This window comes from Suncus etruscus, chromosome 1 (assembly GCF_024139225.1).
Source record: "Suncus etruscus isolate mSunEtr1 chromosome 1, mSunEtr1.pri.cur, whole genome shotgun sequence".
Classification (NCBI taxonomy): domain Eukaryota; kingdom Metazoa; phylum Chordata; class Mammalia; order Eulipotyphla; family Soricidae; genus Suncus; species Suncus etruscus.
The window spans coordinates 73,938,737-73,954,787 of NC_064848.1; the positions used below are offsets into that span (position 1 = coordinate 73,938,737).

Sequence of the window (16,051 nt, forward strand, 5' to 3'; positions counted from 1 at the left end):
GGCTGATGAGGTGGCGCTAGAGGTAAGGTGTCTGCCTTGCAAGCGCTAGCCAAGGAAGGACCACGTTTTGATCCCCTGGCGTCCCATATAGTCCCTCCAAGCCAGGGGCAATTTCTGAGTGCTTAGCCAGGAGTAACCCCTGAGCATCAAACGGGTGTGGCCCAAAAAAACCAAAAAAAAAAATATAGAGAGAGAACAAATGTAGTCAATATGATGAATCAATGAATTATTTTTTCTCCTGTCTAACTTTTTGAAGTCATGCAAGCAAAAATTGGAAAATTATATACTGGCTCCAAGGTAATTTGATTGGTAACTTTAGTATTTTAATAGACATCATGAATTACATAGTGACCATACAGAGTCCTACCATTGTACTAGATAGTGCAGCAAAGGAATACTCATAAGCACATGAAACATTCCTGAAAACTAAACAAATTAATAGTTACAAATTACTTTGATGATATATTTCTTCTTCTTCTTCTTTTTTTTTTTTTTTGTTTTTGGGCCACACCCAGCATTGCTCAGGGGTTACTCCTGGCTATCTGCTCAGAAATAGCTCCTGGCAGGCACGGGGGACCATATGGGACACTGGGATTCGAACCAACCACCTTTGGTCCTGGATCAGTTGCTTGCAAGGCAAACGCCGCTGTGCTATTTTTCCGGGCCAGATATATTTATTCTTATAGACTGATTAATAAAAATCTACACTTTCAGCTTCAAGCAATCTAAATGTAAAGGAAAGCATGATTTAATAAATCTGATTAAAATAAGTATTTCTGGGCCCGGAGAGATAGCACAGCGGTGTTTGCCTTGCAAGCAGCCGATCCAGGACCAAAGGTGGTTGGTTCGAATCCCGGTGTCCCATATGGTCCCCCGTGCCTGCCAGGAGCAATTTCTGAGCAGACAGCCAGGAGTAACCCCTGAGCAATGCCGGGTGTGGCCCCCAAAAAAAAAAAATAAAATAAAATAAAATAAAATAAGTATTTCTTTAACATCTGTGAAAATATCTTTTTTTTAAAAAATAGTAATTAAGTAATTAAGTAATATTACTATGTTGCTATTTTTAATATATGTAAAATTTCCTTTTTGTCTCAACAATTTCTGATTTTAGGTTGCAAACTTGTTACTAGGGTTTTTAATGAATGGAGTTTTCTGATTTCTCATATAAGCCTATAGGGTTGCAACAATAGTAACAAGGGTAGGGCATTGGCCTAGGCTACAACTGAACAGGGTACAATTTCCAGCACCCCATATGGTCCCCCAAGCACCTCTAGGAGTGATGTCTGAGTGCAGAACCAGAAGTAACCCCGAGTGTTGTTTGGGGAACAACAACAAAAAACAAATAAACCAACAATCTCGAAAACATCCTCCCCATCCCCATCTGTAGTTTATCTGCTTGCTTGCAGAAAGAGCAATTCCATGCGCCATTTTGCCATTTTGTGTTTTTCTTCTTTTGAAAACAATGTAAGAGTCTAGAGAGAATGGGAACTGCATGAGACTCTCAGGATCACAGATGGAAATGTAAACAGGAAACCGGTGGGAAGTTAATTGTGTGGCATCTGGCAATGGGAGCTAAGGAAGGCAAAAAAGCTCTCTCACCAGGGCTATTTGACAAGATAGGGTTACCCCCTGAAGACAAAGGTGCCCCTTGTTCTTCCTGCAGTAAATGAATCATTGTTAGTAGCTGCTCATGGTTGAAGAAACCTGTCATGCAAAGCATTTAGGACAGAAAAAAAAGTGACATATCTTCCATATCCCCAGACACCACACACAAAAGGGACTTTTTTTCCATTGCTACAACAAAATAAGTTTATACAATGTTTTTTTAGTTTTCTAAAGCTTTTTCTTTTTGTGCCTTCATTATCTCCTACTTCAGATGTAACAGAAGACCTCTACCTCACTCTCTCCTTTCCTAAATCAGGCCTGGTTCAGGTGGAGGTCAATTTGTCTAAAGAAGAAATTAATTAAGGAAGAAGGTGTGACTAGCATCAGCTATTAAGTTCTCATTCATCATAAAAACAAAGACAAGATGGAGTTAAATTTTTTGCTGATGTTGAGGGGAGACAGAAACCAATAGCAGATGTTGGGAAATTGGAATCAGAAGAATATGATACACTAGTATATAAACATGCAGGAATGTTTATTTTTCTAGAAATAGGACTTGGGCACCCCCTGAGGTTGTTCCCAGCTAGGCATGCTTTTCTGACAAGTGTGCATGACTGTCTAGAGATCCAACATGCACTGTCAGAGACAGGGAACAGGAGACTGGGTTATAAAAAATTTACTGCTTCAAACTTTCACTGAGAGGCACTACTGACAAAAACAAACCTTTGGTCCTCAAGTTTGATTGATAGGTTGATCAAGTTGGAAGTAAAAAATTTCCTGCTAGTGAGGAGAAAGGCAAATTTGAGGCCCCAACCAAGATTTATTTGGGACTCTTAAGATTACTAGGCTATAGAAATATATATATATATATTTTGCGGGGGGGTTTGGGGGGGGCATCACCCGGTGACAGTCAGGGATTATTCCTGGCTGTGCACTCCGAAATCTTTCTTGGCTTGGGGGACCATATGGGATGCTGAGGGATTGAACTGCAGTCCATCCTAGGTCAGCTGATTGCAAGGCAAACACCCTACTGCTGTGCCACTGCTCCAGCCCCAGAATATATATTTTTCTACTTAATTTTCAATTAGTGGAAGAAATAGTCATGGAAAATCCATGAGACATGAATTCTTTTTTTTTGTTAGTTTGTTTGTTTTGGTTTTTGGGTCACACCTGGCGGTGCTCAGGGGTTACTCCTGGCTGTCTGTTCAGAAATAGCTCCTGGCAGGCACGGGGAACCATATGGGACACCGGGATTCGAACCAACCACCTTTGGTCCTGTATCAGCTGCTTGCAAGGCAAACACCGCTGTGCTATCTCTTCGGGCCCGAGACATGAGTTCTTATTCCTTTATTTTTATCCAATTGCACCATTACAAAAAAGTAATGCAATGTACCTGGACTTTTTGTTTGTCTGATTTTTGAGCCACACCCAGCAGTGCTCAGGGGTTACTCCTGTCTCTGCACTAAGAAATCATTCCTGGCAGGCTCAGGGGACTATAAAAAATGCAGAGGATCTATTCCGGGTTGTCCATATGCAAGGCAAACACCCTACCCACTGTGCTATTGCTCTGGTCCCCTTGGGCTTTCTTGAGTATAAAATAAGTCAAGAGATTTAGGAATGGCTCAGTGGCAAAAGTGCCTGCTTTGTAAACATGAGGTTGCTAATTTGATTTCTCGTTCTACACATATGCACTGAGCATGGGACCAGTGACTACAGTGTTTGGAATCCCAGGAGTAACAGAGTGTGATTTCTGGTACTTAGTAGCCAGATGTATGTGAGTATTATAACTAAAAGTGTGTTACTCATAGCAAGCATCACAATTAAAGCTGTATGAGTAACATGGCCAGATGATAACAGGTGAACAAGTATGAGAGCACCACAAAACAGTCTGACCCCTGGCAAGTGTGTGTGCAAAAACCATAACCAGATAGATGTATAACTCCCAGGGAAAGTCACAACCAAGCATGTGTGTAGCTACCAACCATCATTATAGCAATAAAAAAAGGAAAGGGGAAAAATAAGTACATTGTATAAGATTAACACTGGGGACCTTCCTATAGTAAAGCAATCTTTCATGTTTTTTGGATTTGAATCTTTGTAGGATATGGCCAACAGAGAATATAGATTAAAATTAGTTTCTTCATTTCTTCACTGGACTATTACTCTCAGATATCTGATAACATACTGCTTTCAGATATTGCAGATATCTGATCTCACACTGATTTCAAGGTGTTTTTTTCTAACAACTGGGTAATACAGTTTCATGTATTAGCTTAAAATAGGTTATTTAGCAACTAAACACTAAGTAGTTTGGAGTTAGAAATGAAAACAAGGGAAGATGAATGGCTCCTTACCTCTGTGTTTGGCATTTATGACTTGCTAGGTTAGCAAACTGGCCACAGTCTGAGCAAAAGTGAATCAAGAGTGACTGATTCATACCTTCTATGGCAAATGGCTTCCCCACAGTTAGAAGTTTACAGTCAGCATCTATTGACACTTCATAATCCAGAAGGGCTTTGTCCATGATGAAGGCGTCTAGTTTCTCTGGATCATGCCTATATTTAAGACCAAGAAGAGAAAAGGCAAAAAAAAAAAAAAGATTTATTAATGGACAGGAAGCAATAAGGCTGACAGCTAGCTTTTGTTTAGAGGACAGAAACCTGAACACTGAGGACAGTGCAAGCTAGCAGCTGCTGATTCAGCCTTGCTGGCATCTCCTTGACCTGTAGGAAAACAGACCTTGGGAAATAGACACCCTCATTGAAGAACATGATGTCTTTCTAATGGGTTAATCTACCAGCCTTTTCTTTACTTCCAGGTACAGCAAGAAAGCTAGAAGGGACTCTGAATTAAATGAGGGAGTAAGGGGTACAGTAACAAAAAGGTTTCTTTCTTTTACTTTAAACAAACTTTGTGTACTGGCATTGTATCCTTTGTTCTCATATATTTTGTCACTTATTATAATTATTGTGTGGGTAGTGCTATCCTATTTCTAATTTTTTTTAATAATCTTTATCTAAGCACCATGATTACAAACATGTTTGTTGTTGAGTTTCAGTTATAAAAAAAGAACACCTCCCTTCACCAGTGCAACTTTTCCACCACAAATGCCCACCATCTCCCTCCTCCCCCACCCCTGCCTGTATTTGAGACAGGCATTCTATTTCTCTCACTTATTACCATTGTCATGATAGTTGTTAGTGCAGTTATTTCTCTAACTGCACTCACTACTACTCTTTTGGTAAGCTTCATATCATGGACGGTCCTTCATCTTTATTGTCTCTGGGTATTATTACAATAAGTCTTTTTATTTTTCATAAATCCCACAGATGAGTCAGACTATTCTGTGACTATCTCTCTCTCTGACTTATTTCCAGCATAATAGTTTCCATGTACATCCATATATAGAAAAATTTCATGACTTTATCTCTTCTGATGGCTGCATAGTATTGCATTGTGTATATGTACCACAGTTTCTTTAGCCATTCATGTGCTGTATGGCCTCTGGATTGTTTCCAGATTCTGGCTATTGTAAATAGCGCTGCATTGAATATAGGTGTGCTGTCCTATTTTAACATGAGGATAATGTATCTCAGAACATTGAAGAACTTGCTTTATATATGGTTAGAATTAGGTGGTCCTATTAACCAGCATACGGAAATTCTCAATTCTTTCTGTCATGTCCAGTAGCATACTTTTCAGAGCAGTGATTAATTCATATTTGGGAATACATATTAGGAAACATAGGCAAAATATATAGGGATCCTAGGATAAAAAAGAAGTTATTTCTCTTTGAAGTCCATGAACTAGCATTCAGTAAATGGAAAGTGAAGATGCTATTATATCTTAGTGATCTGATCTACTAAACAATATCTAAAGGTTATATTTTATGTCCATTTCAAGAGACCATTCAGAAAAAGAATAATTTAAGACAGGTGTCTCTAGATTACATCAGGAAATTAGCCAGAGTGGGTTCAAGATGTCAATAGATGCCTTGGGCATCCGTTAAATATTTTCTTCATTTTTCAAATATAGGACAAGAGACATACCATTGATGGTTCTTTGGCTGAGCTCCCTCTTAGATAGAATTACTAAGTTGGAGTTTCAAAGAAAACTATTTAAAGAGAGAGCAACAACTCTTGTTTTCAGCTATCTAAATCTTTTCACAAAGATATAAGACATTAGTTCATCTAAGAAAGTTTTTTAATCTGCAGGGAAGGCTAACCAACAGAGAAAACCTTCTTGATTCTTCTGGACTCATTTGTCTTCTCAAATCAAAAATGAAACAGAGGCCATTCAAGAGGAAAAACCTTTAAATTCAGAGGAGGACATAGCCAGAGTCTATCAATGGTCTAAATGAAAAATACAGAAACCTATAAAACTCTAAAATCACCGGGTATATATATATGTGGTTGACATTGTCTGGGTTACAAAAGTACACAAATTCCTTTTTGGATGCCATTATGTTGTTTCTTTCTATTCTTTCAGAAAGTGAAATAGCTTATTCAAAATGTGTTTCCCTTTATATAGATATTGGATTTAAGTTACAATGGGACTTATATTTAGTTTTAACCAAAATGAAAAATGACCTCTGATTGTTCCAAATGAGAAAGTTTCACTGTTATAGGAAACTTCACAAAAATTTGGAGATAAGAATTTTCTTCTAGGAGCTCAGAATTAATTGAATTCTGAAACCACAATCAAACTCAGAGATGTTTCACCAAAGTTGTATGGCCAGACTCGTAGAATGTACTTTGGGAACTAAAAGAAGGTAAGCTAAAGAGGGTAATAAGAAATTATCCATTTTTTAATCTTCTACAAAGACTGGTTAATAGAAAAAAAAACCAGGCTTCAGTTTTTCTAACCAGCATATCTTGTGATTTAATGTGATTTTGAGCTGCAAAGTGCAATTAATTGCGCCATATATATATATATATATATATATATATATATATATATATATATATATATATATATATATATATATATATATATATATATAATATATATATTGCAAAGGATGGTAAAAAGTAACTAGCAAGATATCCAGGTGGCCCTGAACCACAGGTAAAGTTTAAGTGTAAGTGGTTTTGCTTCTAGACTGAAATGATTTAGAATTGGTAGGGCCTTCAGTTGATTTTCTTGTTACATAATCATGTTTTGAGCATACGTTGACACTTTATAAAGTCATATGTAACCCTACTAAAAGAAGGAGATATTTTTTATCAAAAAAATGTCACCATAGAGATTAGGGACCGGCATAAGGGGAATTTTGATGAGACAGAAGGGCAGCTTCTTAACACAGGAGTTGTATTAAACTTCCAGGGTTGTGCTTATCAGGTTCTGGGATGTCAGTGGGAGGTGTGGTTAATTTGGAATTTGATTGCTTGGAGTAGTAGCTAAGAGCATAGGGAATAACAAGGCCAGAGGTAGAGAAAGAAGCCAACAGATGAGAAATGAAGCCTTACTTATATTCAGATTTTACTCTCAGCAGTTAAATACCCAGGGGGTATGTTAAATGCAGAATCTGATGCAATAGGTTTAGTGTGTCTGAATTTCTTCACTCCTTAGGAGCTCTCAGGAACTAACTGGAATGTGGAAGCTAGTTTTCTTAGATTAGCTTGCAAGAGTGGTTGGATTCTAGAGACCTGGTTCTGTTCTGATCCTGCCACGAGTAACTCTGCACTGTCATGAACAAATTTCTTTAGAATCTTATTGTATATCTACTTCTCTCCTGACTAAACAGGACCCAACTCTCATTTTTTTTGGGTTATTTTGTTGTTTGTTTTTATTTTGTTTTATTTTTGGTCCACACCCAGCAGAGATCAGGGGATACTTCTGTCTTTGCACTCAGGAATCATTCCTGGCAGGCTCAGGGGACTATATGGGATGCTGGAGATTGAACCCAGGTCAGCATCATGCAGGGCAAATGCCCTACCTGCTGTGCTATTGCTCTGGACCCAGCCCTGATTTGGGTTGTTCCTATGGGAAACTGATACAATAAACTATAAGGCATGACTAGCCAGAAGAGGCCAGCCTTTTAGTGTTCATCATCTAGCTGGGAGCTATTGTCATTTACCTCCCATTTTTTCCTTTCTTTCAACCATGAATTTGCCTTAAGGAGAGAATACAGAATAGGATCTAGGAAGTAAAAGAGCAGTAAACTGTGTGTCTAAACACTAAACTCAGAAGTTTTTAATGTGTTTGCCAAGGAAAAATTGTCCTTTCCTAGTACTGGCACATCATTTATAACTTTGCAAATCTGAGGGCACAAGATTTCCTCTCTAGACTCTAGTTAAATAGCGATAAAATTGCTTTAGTGGTCTATTACTATGAGCTCTTTATAATCATAGAGCCCTTATGTCCTGTGAAAATACTTTTCTCTCTTTTACAGAAGAATTTCAGATGGCAGGTCCTGCTCTCCACTAGGAAGATTGTTGAGATTGCCATAAGAAACAAGTTTCCATATATGCAAGATTTGAACTGTGGAGGTTTGAATGTGTGTATCACTGTCCTGAGACCATTAAGTGGGAAGGAGAGAACTACTTATCTTCATGCTCTGGTGCTTATCAGGAACCATTTATTTGTTCCCCTCCCCACAACCTGTAACTGCACCAACCTCCTTTGCCTTCTGATTCATACTGAATTATAGGCTCTGATAATATGCCATGGCAATGTGATTCCTCCTGATTGCTTCTCATAAATTATGATGAAGATGAAGGGAATCATTGCTTTTTTTTTTTTTTAAATCTTATTTCCTTTCTACAGGAAATCTCTAAGATAAATTTCACTTCCTAATAGTAAGAGGAGACAGTCTGTGGGCTTAGAGGTTCCTTACAAAGGAAAGAGTTGCTTTGGGACACTTTATCCTCTGGCCATATTCCGTGAGTGTTTTATCATTTCTGGACCATTGTTTTTTCAAGTGATGTTACAGCCAACATTTACTTCCTCCACCATCTGCTACAGTAATGACCCCACTGGCACGTTGAGCAAAGCTACTGCCAATTTGGGACTATGCAGGTAACTAGTAATCTAGGTCACATAATTAAATACAGTCTATTCCATACTACCTCCTGGATCTCAGACATTGTAGAATAATGCTAAATAATGAGTGGATATATTTACCAGTCTTTGAAAAAGTAACAACAATAAATAGAATTTCAGCTTAATAATTTCCCTTGCATTGAGAACTTTTTGGACTCAAAAAGTTGGGACTCACTTCAGATACTCTAATCCATCAGTGGTCGCTGGTACATTGTACCTTCTCATATACTCATGCATCTCTGGGAAACTTTGCCTCACATAATCTTCAGCACTGCTTTCTCGGACAGTTCCAAAGCGGAAGCCTTGTGAAGGATGGTGCAGCTAGGAAGGAGGGGAAAAAATACTTTAATAAAATCAGCTTTAGAATTGTTGTCACACATTTCTTTTCATTATTCTTTGTGATCTCAATGATGATGTAGCATTTTTCAAACACACAAAGCATGAGAAAGTATGTAGAACTATTTAGTCATATGTTGATCTCTTTCATATCCTCAGTCATAAACAGATGGAAACTATAACAGAAGATAAGAACTAAGCTTCGACTTTACACTGAGAACCTATTAGTACTCTTCAGAAAATATCAATTGCATGTAAAACCAGTCCTGTTCTCATAAATTACCTATCAGACTAAGTACATAAGAAGGTAAATGAAATACTGGCTCTCTTGACCTATAAAAACCCCCACAAAGGTCAAATCAAAAAACTTGCTTTCTGACATTACAGTACACCTTACCCAAAAGGTGTGGCTCCTTTTGATGTTTATTATGCCTTTGTGTTATACTTTGAGTTTACCAAACTTATTATTAGTGTTATTATAAAATAAGCTCTTTCCTTTGCATAACTGCTTTATCCACTGCTGAGTCATGCTGTATATTTGCTATGGACAAGTATATAAGACAATTAGGGTATACAGAGGAGAATGATGGTAAATGTAGAGTTAGTAAAGTCATACTTGATGAAGGTGCAAAGTCTTGAGGGTCCAGCAGAACCTTGGTGCCACTTAGGGTACAGATCACAAATCATTGTAATTCCTCAATGTTATAAAAAATTGATAATGCTGGGGGCCCGAGAGGTGGCGCCAGAGGTAATGCGTCCGTCTTCCTGGCACTAGCTTAGGACGGACCACGATTCGATTCCAGCGTCCCATATGATTCCCCAAGCCAGGAGCGATTTCTGAGTGCATAGCCAGGAGTAAGCCCTGAGCATCACTGGGTGTGGCCCCCCCCCCAAAAAAAACAACAGCAGCAACAACAAAAAGATAATGCAGTTATGCTATTAACCTTTACATTAAATGAACAGGATTTAGTTATAATATGAAAACAAACACCCTGCAATCAGCAGAATTTGAGAAATTATAGGCGTCTTCAATTGTTATGGCAAAATGTTTGCCTTTTATTTTTTAACTTCAGCTAATATATTTAAAATTATTGGTTCCGACCTGATGCTCTGTGGACAAGGATCCATGAATAAGCTACATGAAGTTTATAAAGCTCCTGAAACTGCATTTATGTAAATATGTATATTATGTTATTTTATGTAAATATTTTTGCAAATTTCTTCCAAGAGATAAAGTATAGAGTATTATTTTGATAATCAGATTAGGTTTTCTAGCTATTTACAACCTCAAAAATTAATAAGTCACTGAATAAAGTAACATGTAGCATTTGTAGATCAAAAAAGCCTAACAATATGTTTACAGTTAAGCTCATTGTATTGTATATCTTTATAGAATGTTGTGTAAAGCATATTTAATAAATAAGACAAATTATCTTATAAAAATTGGAGAGAAAAGTTTTGTATGGCATGATGGAAAGTAAATATGTATTTAAGTGCTTTGATCCCCCATATATATATATATATATATACATACACACATTTATGTTAGCAAATACCTAGGGATCTTTCAAGGTATTAGCAATACTTAACAATAATTTCCAATGATGGTGAACTACAGATATATTTATTTATAGATTATCTAAAGAAATATGTCTCATGTAAATAGTAGAAGCATTATTTCATAATCAGGAAAATAAATCACATCAATTTATTCAAAGTTTACTCTAGACATAAAGGTTAATACCTTCAATCATTGCCACATAGAACTTCACCTGACTGTTGATGATTATATTTTTGGATACCTCGCTCTTAAGAAGGTGATAGAACATATTCCTATACTTAATATGATTGTTCCACATACTCGACAAGTTCTAGTGTTTTATGTCAGCATGACTTTAGTCAACATTAAGAATAACAACAGCTAACATGTACTACTCCTGTATGTAGTACACAACATTGTATGTAGTGCTTTGCTTGCCTTAATCTTATTGAAGCCTCATAATAACAATACAAGGAAGCCACTAGTATTACTATTATTACTATTACTACTATTAGTATTATTACTATTAATACTATTATTACTTCTTTTAAAATATTAGTAAATTACAGCTCTGAAAAATAGAGTAATTGGCCTAAGATCACACAGTAGTTGGGAAGAGAGAGAATACAAGTCTATCTGATTTCACATATCCTGCCTTTTAGTTTATGAAAGTCTCTGGAAAGAAATGCTTATTAGCAAGAACACACTAGGGTTTTTCTTGTTTTGTTTTGTTGTTTTTTGGGTCACACCCGGCAGTGCGCAGGAGTTACTCCTGGCTCTATGCTCAGAAATTTCTCTTGGCAGGCTCGGGGGACCATATGAGATGCTGGGATTTGAACCACTGTCCTTCTGCGTCTAAGGCAAATGCCTTATCACTGTGCTATCTCTCCGGCCTTCATACTAGTTATTTTTTAAGAAAATTTTCTCTATATGTCAATTTTATAATAGCAAAATCCCAGCCCTCTGACCTTAATAGGTATTCTGTTTGGTCAACACCTACTCATTTTTCAAGGCCTAGCTCAAAACTTTCTATCTATAGTATCTGATACTTCACCCTCCAACCCAGAAAAACAACAAGAAATAATTTGCTGCTTATTTATCAATGTCAATATAACATATTGTACAAATACAATAAAATAAATTATCTGTTACCTTTCTCATACATTTTCTCCAATTACCTCAAATTAAAAAATATTTCAATTTATCTCCTTTCATAAAGAAACTGAAGATTAGCAACTTTGTCATTTACTCAAGGTCACAGAGCTAATAATTATTAAATTTGTTATTCAGGTATTGATCTCATGGAAATTGAGCTTTTGACCACTATGAATAGTGCTTCTGACACTATGTCATACTGACTCTTGGTCTAGTCATTACCAAATTTGCTATATATGCCAGACAGTGAGCTAAGGGACTTACTTAACCTTTTCTAATTTTCATAATAATTCTGCAGGTTCATGATTCCTATTTTATGGATTAAAATACTAAACTTAGGGAAAGGTAACAATCACATCTTTGCAATTAGAAGATTCAGCTCATGTTCTTTTCCCCGACATGCATACTAAGCCTCATTCATTTTTATATGACAGTTAACTATAATGGCACTTGGCAGGTACTCTATGAATGTTGGTTGAATTAATTAGTTTTGACGTTAATTTTCCATCCTTTCTTTTCACCGGTACAACTTTTAGTTATCCTATTCTGTTGCTACTCCCCTTATTTGTAATCTATGCTAGACCTTTTCTGATAATTTCATATCTTTCTTTTGTAGAAATTACCAGAATCACATTTTTAAAATTTAATTGCAACAGTCTAATGTCTAGACTTCCAGCTTTTTCATTGAACTGGTGATGCTATGTCAAATATTTAATTAATCACTACATTTCAGTGCCTTACACATCTCAGTTGCTTAAAGATATATGTGATAAATGACTCAAAAATTTCTCTTCCAGGAGAGAGAGAGAGAGAGAGAGAGAGAAAGAAAGAGAGAGAGAGAGAGAGGGAGAAAGGGGAGAGAGATGAAATCATTTCTCACTGAGAGAGATATGAAAGCATTTCTCACAGAGAAAGAGACAGACAGAGAGAAAGAGACAGATAGAGAGAGAGATGAAAGCATTTTTCACTGCCATCTCACTTCTTCACCTAGGACCAGAATGATAGTATGGGAGATAGATGGATAAGGCAGTCACTTTGCAGACAGCTGACCTGGTTGAGTGTCCTGGCATTACATGAAGTTCCTTGAACATCAGCAGGAGTGCTTTCTAAGTACAGAGCCAGGAGTAGACCCTGAGAACTATAGAGCATGACCCAACAAAATACAGCTTTCAACTTAGGCTTCCTTTTTTTTTTTCATTATATCTTTATTTAAGCACCATGATTACAAACATGTTTGTAGTTGGGTTTCATTTATAAAAAAAAGAACATCCCTCTTCACCAATGAAACCTTCCCACTACCAATGCCCCCTAAACAAACCTTCCTTTTGTAAAAGGATCTTAGGTTAGTAATTAATTTTTATATTTATAATAAAAATCCCTTTCTGAAGTTCATTTTCCTTCAAAATATTTTTAATGGCCATAAACAATTTCTAGGCAAAATCTGGTTCTCTTTGCTGAGTTAATGAGTATAAAATTCCTTTGCAAGACAGTAGAAGGAGATGGGAATCAGTTCAAAGCATAGATTTCCTGAGGAGAATTGGGTTTGTTTCTCCTTTCCACTGTTTTTCACTTATGGCTCCCCACATAGGCCTTGTATAATTCTTTTTTTTAATATAATTTTTATTTTGATCATAGTGGCTTACATATTGTTGACAATATTATTTTAGGTATATATTTACATAAAATCAGGGGGGATTCCCATCACCAAATTGTCCTCCCTACACCTCCATTATTGTCCTCCCTCCCATTTCCTCTTCCCTCACCCCCAGGGCGGCTAGAATATGTGGTCCCCTCTGTATCTAACCTACTACTTAGTAGTCTTGCACCTGTTTGCTCTTGATGTCTCCCTTATTTCCCCCTCTAACTGGAGGCAGGACTAGCTAGTTCAAGATGCATGGTTTTGTTTGAAAAAGAGAAAAGTAATAAACTGGGGTAAGAGTCTAATATGCCAAAAATGGGCGGAATCCTTGTAGGGGCTCTCATCAACGATTTGAGAGATGAAGGAGAAAAAGAAGGTGAAACACTCCACCAGTACCAAGAGAAGTGTCAAATATCCAGTGAGGACTCCAGCTATATCGATAAGCACCACAAAAAACAAACAAAAAAAACAAAGAAAAACAAACAAACAAAAACAAAACAAAACAAAAAAAACAAAAAAAACCACGCCATGGTCTTGAAATAAGAAACATGGCATAGCACATAAAGAAAGAAAAGAAAGGAATAGAAAAAAATAAGTATAACTGGGGACAACAATTTCAATAATCACACCCAAACAGAGAAATCGACCAAAAATAGATAGGTAAATAATAATAATAATAATAATAATAAATGAAGATAAAATAATAATATATAAAAAATAACCAAGGTTTTGTGCTTTTTGTATTTTTGTTTTTTCCCTCCTGCCCTGGCACAGTAAATATTGGGGTCATTCGAAAAGGAATTCACTTGGCCTAAGAAATATGGGGGTTCTCCGTCCTTGGAGTATATTGTCATGGGAGGCATTGTATAATTCTATTGTCTGTGAAAGGAATAGTTTTGACAATGCACCTTTCCTTTGACATTTTGATATCAGTAAACAGAGTCTATTAGAGAATGCTTTTACATTTAACCCGACATCTATAACTTAGAGATGTTGTACCAACATTGCCACATTACTCACATCACTATCATTTTTACCCTTTACACATTCTATTAATTAATATTAATCCAGGCAGTTATCATCTCAGAGTTGAAATTTCCTGCTATTCCTTTCAAGCTATTCCTTGCTCAACACCTAGCATTAGCTCTCATTGCTCCAGAAATTAAGTTCAAACTCAAGTGGTCTCTAAAGTTTAGCATGTACTTGTTGCAATCTTTTCCTCTCCTATTTTTACTGCCCAGCTGGTTCTCTTAACTTTAGCCAATTCTTTCAGTTTTTCAATATGTAGTTTTTTTTTTCCAGGAGGCTGGAGGTCAGTGGAATTTCTTGAACAGTGTTCATGAGACCAAAGGTCACACTCCTTCTGATACTTGGCCACCCTGATCAGATAGTTAAATGTTCAGTGAGCAATATTGTCCAAAAAGGCCCACCAGGGCTGAAGGGTCCCAAGGTACATCATTGGCAGTGCTTGAAGGATCATGTAGTGCTAGAGATTGAATTTGGGTCTTTGAAGATGCAAGGCACTGCCTCTGACCGCATATGTACTTTTTGTTTGATCAATAATCTTGCTCACAGTCTTTCCTCTGCCTAGAATACTCTTTCTTCTCAATCCTCTGTTTCATTTTGGTAGCTAATTAAATGTCACTCCTCAAAGAAGCCTTCACTAACCTTTAGACTAGCTAGATTAGGCTAACTGTCACACCATCCTCTGTGTCCTGTTGTTCCATATAGCAATGATAATATTTGGAATTATTTGTTATTGCCTACTTTTTTCTGCTAGCTTATAAGACTCCAGGGCAGGATCCATGACTATCTTACCAATATGCTCATAAATCTTCAACAGATGTTAGCTGTTGTTACTATTTTTAGCATCATATTTTCCCTCATCATTCAAAAAGGCAGTGCTTGGCTCATGTAAGACTCTTGATAAATGCTATATAGCATGTAAGTTATTAAGTTTGTCTTTAAATTCTCTTAAGCTACACAAAAGACAAATCTGAAACTTTGTTTTAGGACTACCATCAGCAGTGCCAGAGATTGAAGGTAGGTCCTGATACACCACTTGATCCTATTTATAACCCCCCAAATATGACACTTTTTTCCTATCTCATATTTTGCTTCTTTTTTTCTTAAAATTGTTTTCTTTAATTCTTACCTTTTTTTTTTATTTCTGTAAGAGTATAATGAAAAACAATTCCAACAACATTTCCCGAGCAGCCACAGGATAAATGACCCAGAAAAGGGATTTAAAAAGTATTTAATGCAATTGAGGGACTAGCAAACTTCACCCTCTGTAACTATGTGATATGTAATTCAAACAGTGAGGGTCATTAAAGGTCTATATCAAGGAGGGAGGAAAAAGTGTACAAAGAGCTAAAGCAATTGAACTGCATTATAACCATTACTGGGAAGTCCCAGAGAAGGAATTTCTTTACAGTTTCACTAGTTCTTCCTATTCTACTTATTTTCTGCCAACTTCTTAAATCCTTGGGGAGGTATGTAAGGTTAAACTATCTATTTGTATGTGAATTGCTTGGTGTTAATATAAAACTGAACTCTTCCCAGATTATCAACATTTGCAACTACAGTAACTTTTTGACTAATGCTTTTCCTTTCTAGGAAAGCTACATATCTCGAATGGAGTGCTTCAAAATGTAGTTTCTGATCCATCAGGCTTAAGTTAGAGTTTGAAGATCTACATGTCTAACATGATCTTGGTTGATGCTGATATC

At 36.6% G+C, this 16,051-nt stretch overlaps 1 protein-coding gene across 1 annotated transcript in view; it reads right to left on the minus strand.

Annotated features, from left to right (window-relative positions):
* GRIN3A (glutamate ionotropic receptor NMDA type subunit 3A) overlaps positions 1-16,051 on the minus strand; it is a 214,829-nt gene that overhangs the window by 67,150 nt on the left and 131,628 nt on the right. The window contains exons 4-5 of the mRNA XM_049770011.1: positions 8,825-8,970; positions 4,045-4,160 (exon numbers count right to left, since the gene is read on the minus strand). Of these exons, the coding sequence (XP_049625968.1) occupies positions 4,045-4,160; positions 8,825-8,970 (262 nt within the window). The remainder of the gene's footprint in view (positions 1-4,044; positions 4,161-8,824; positions 8,971-16,051) is intronic.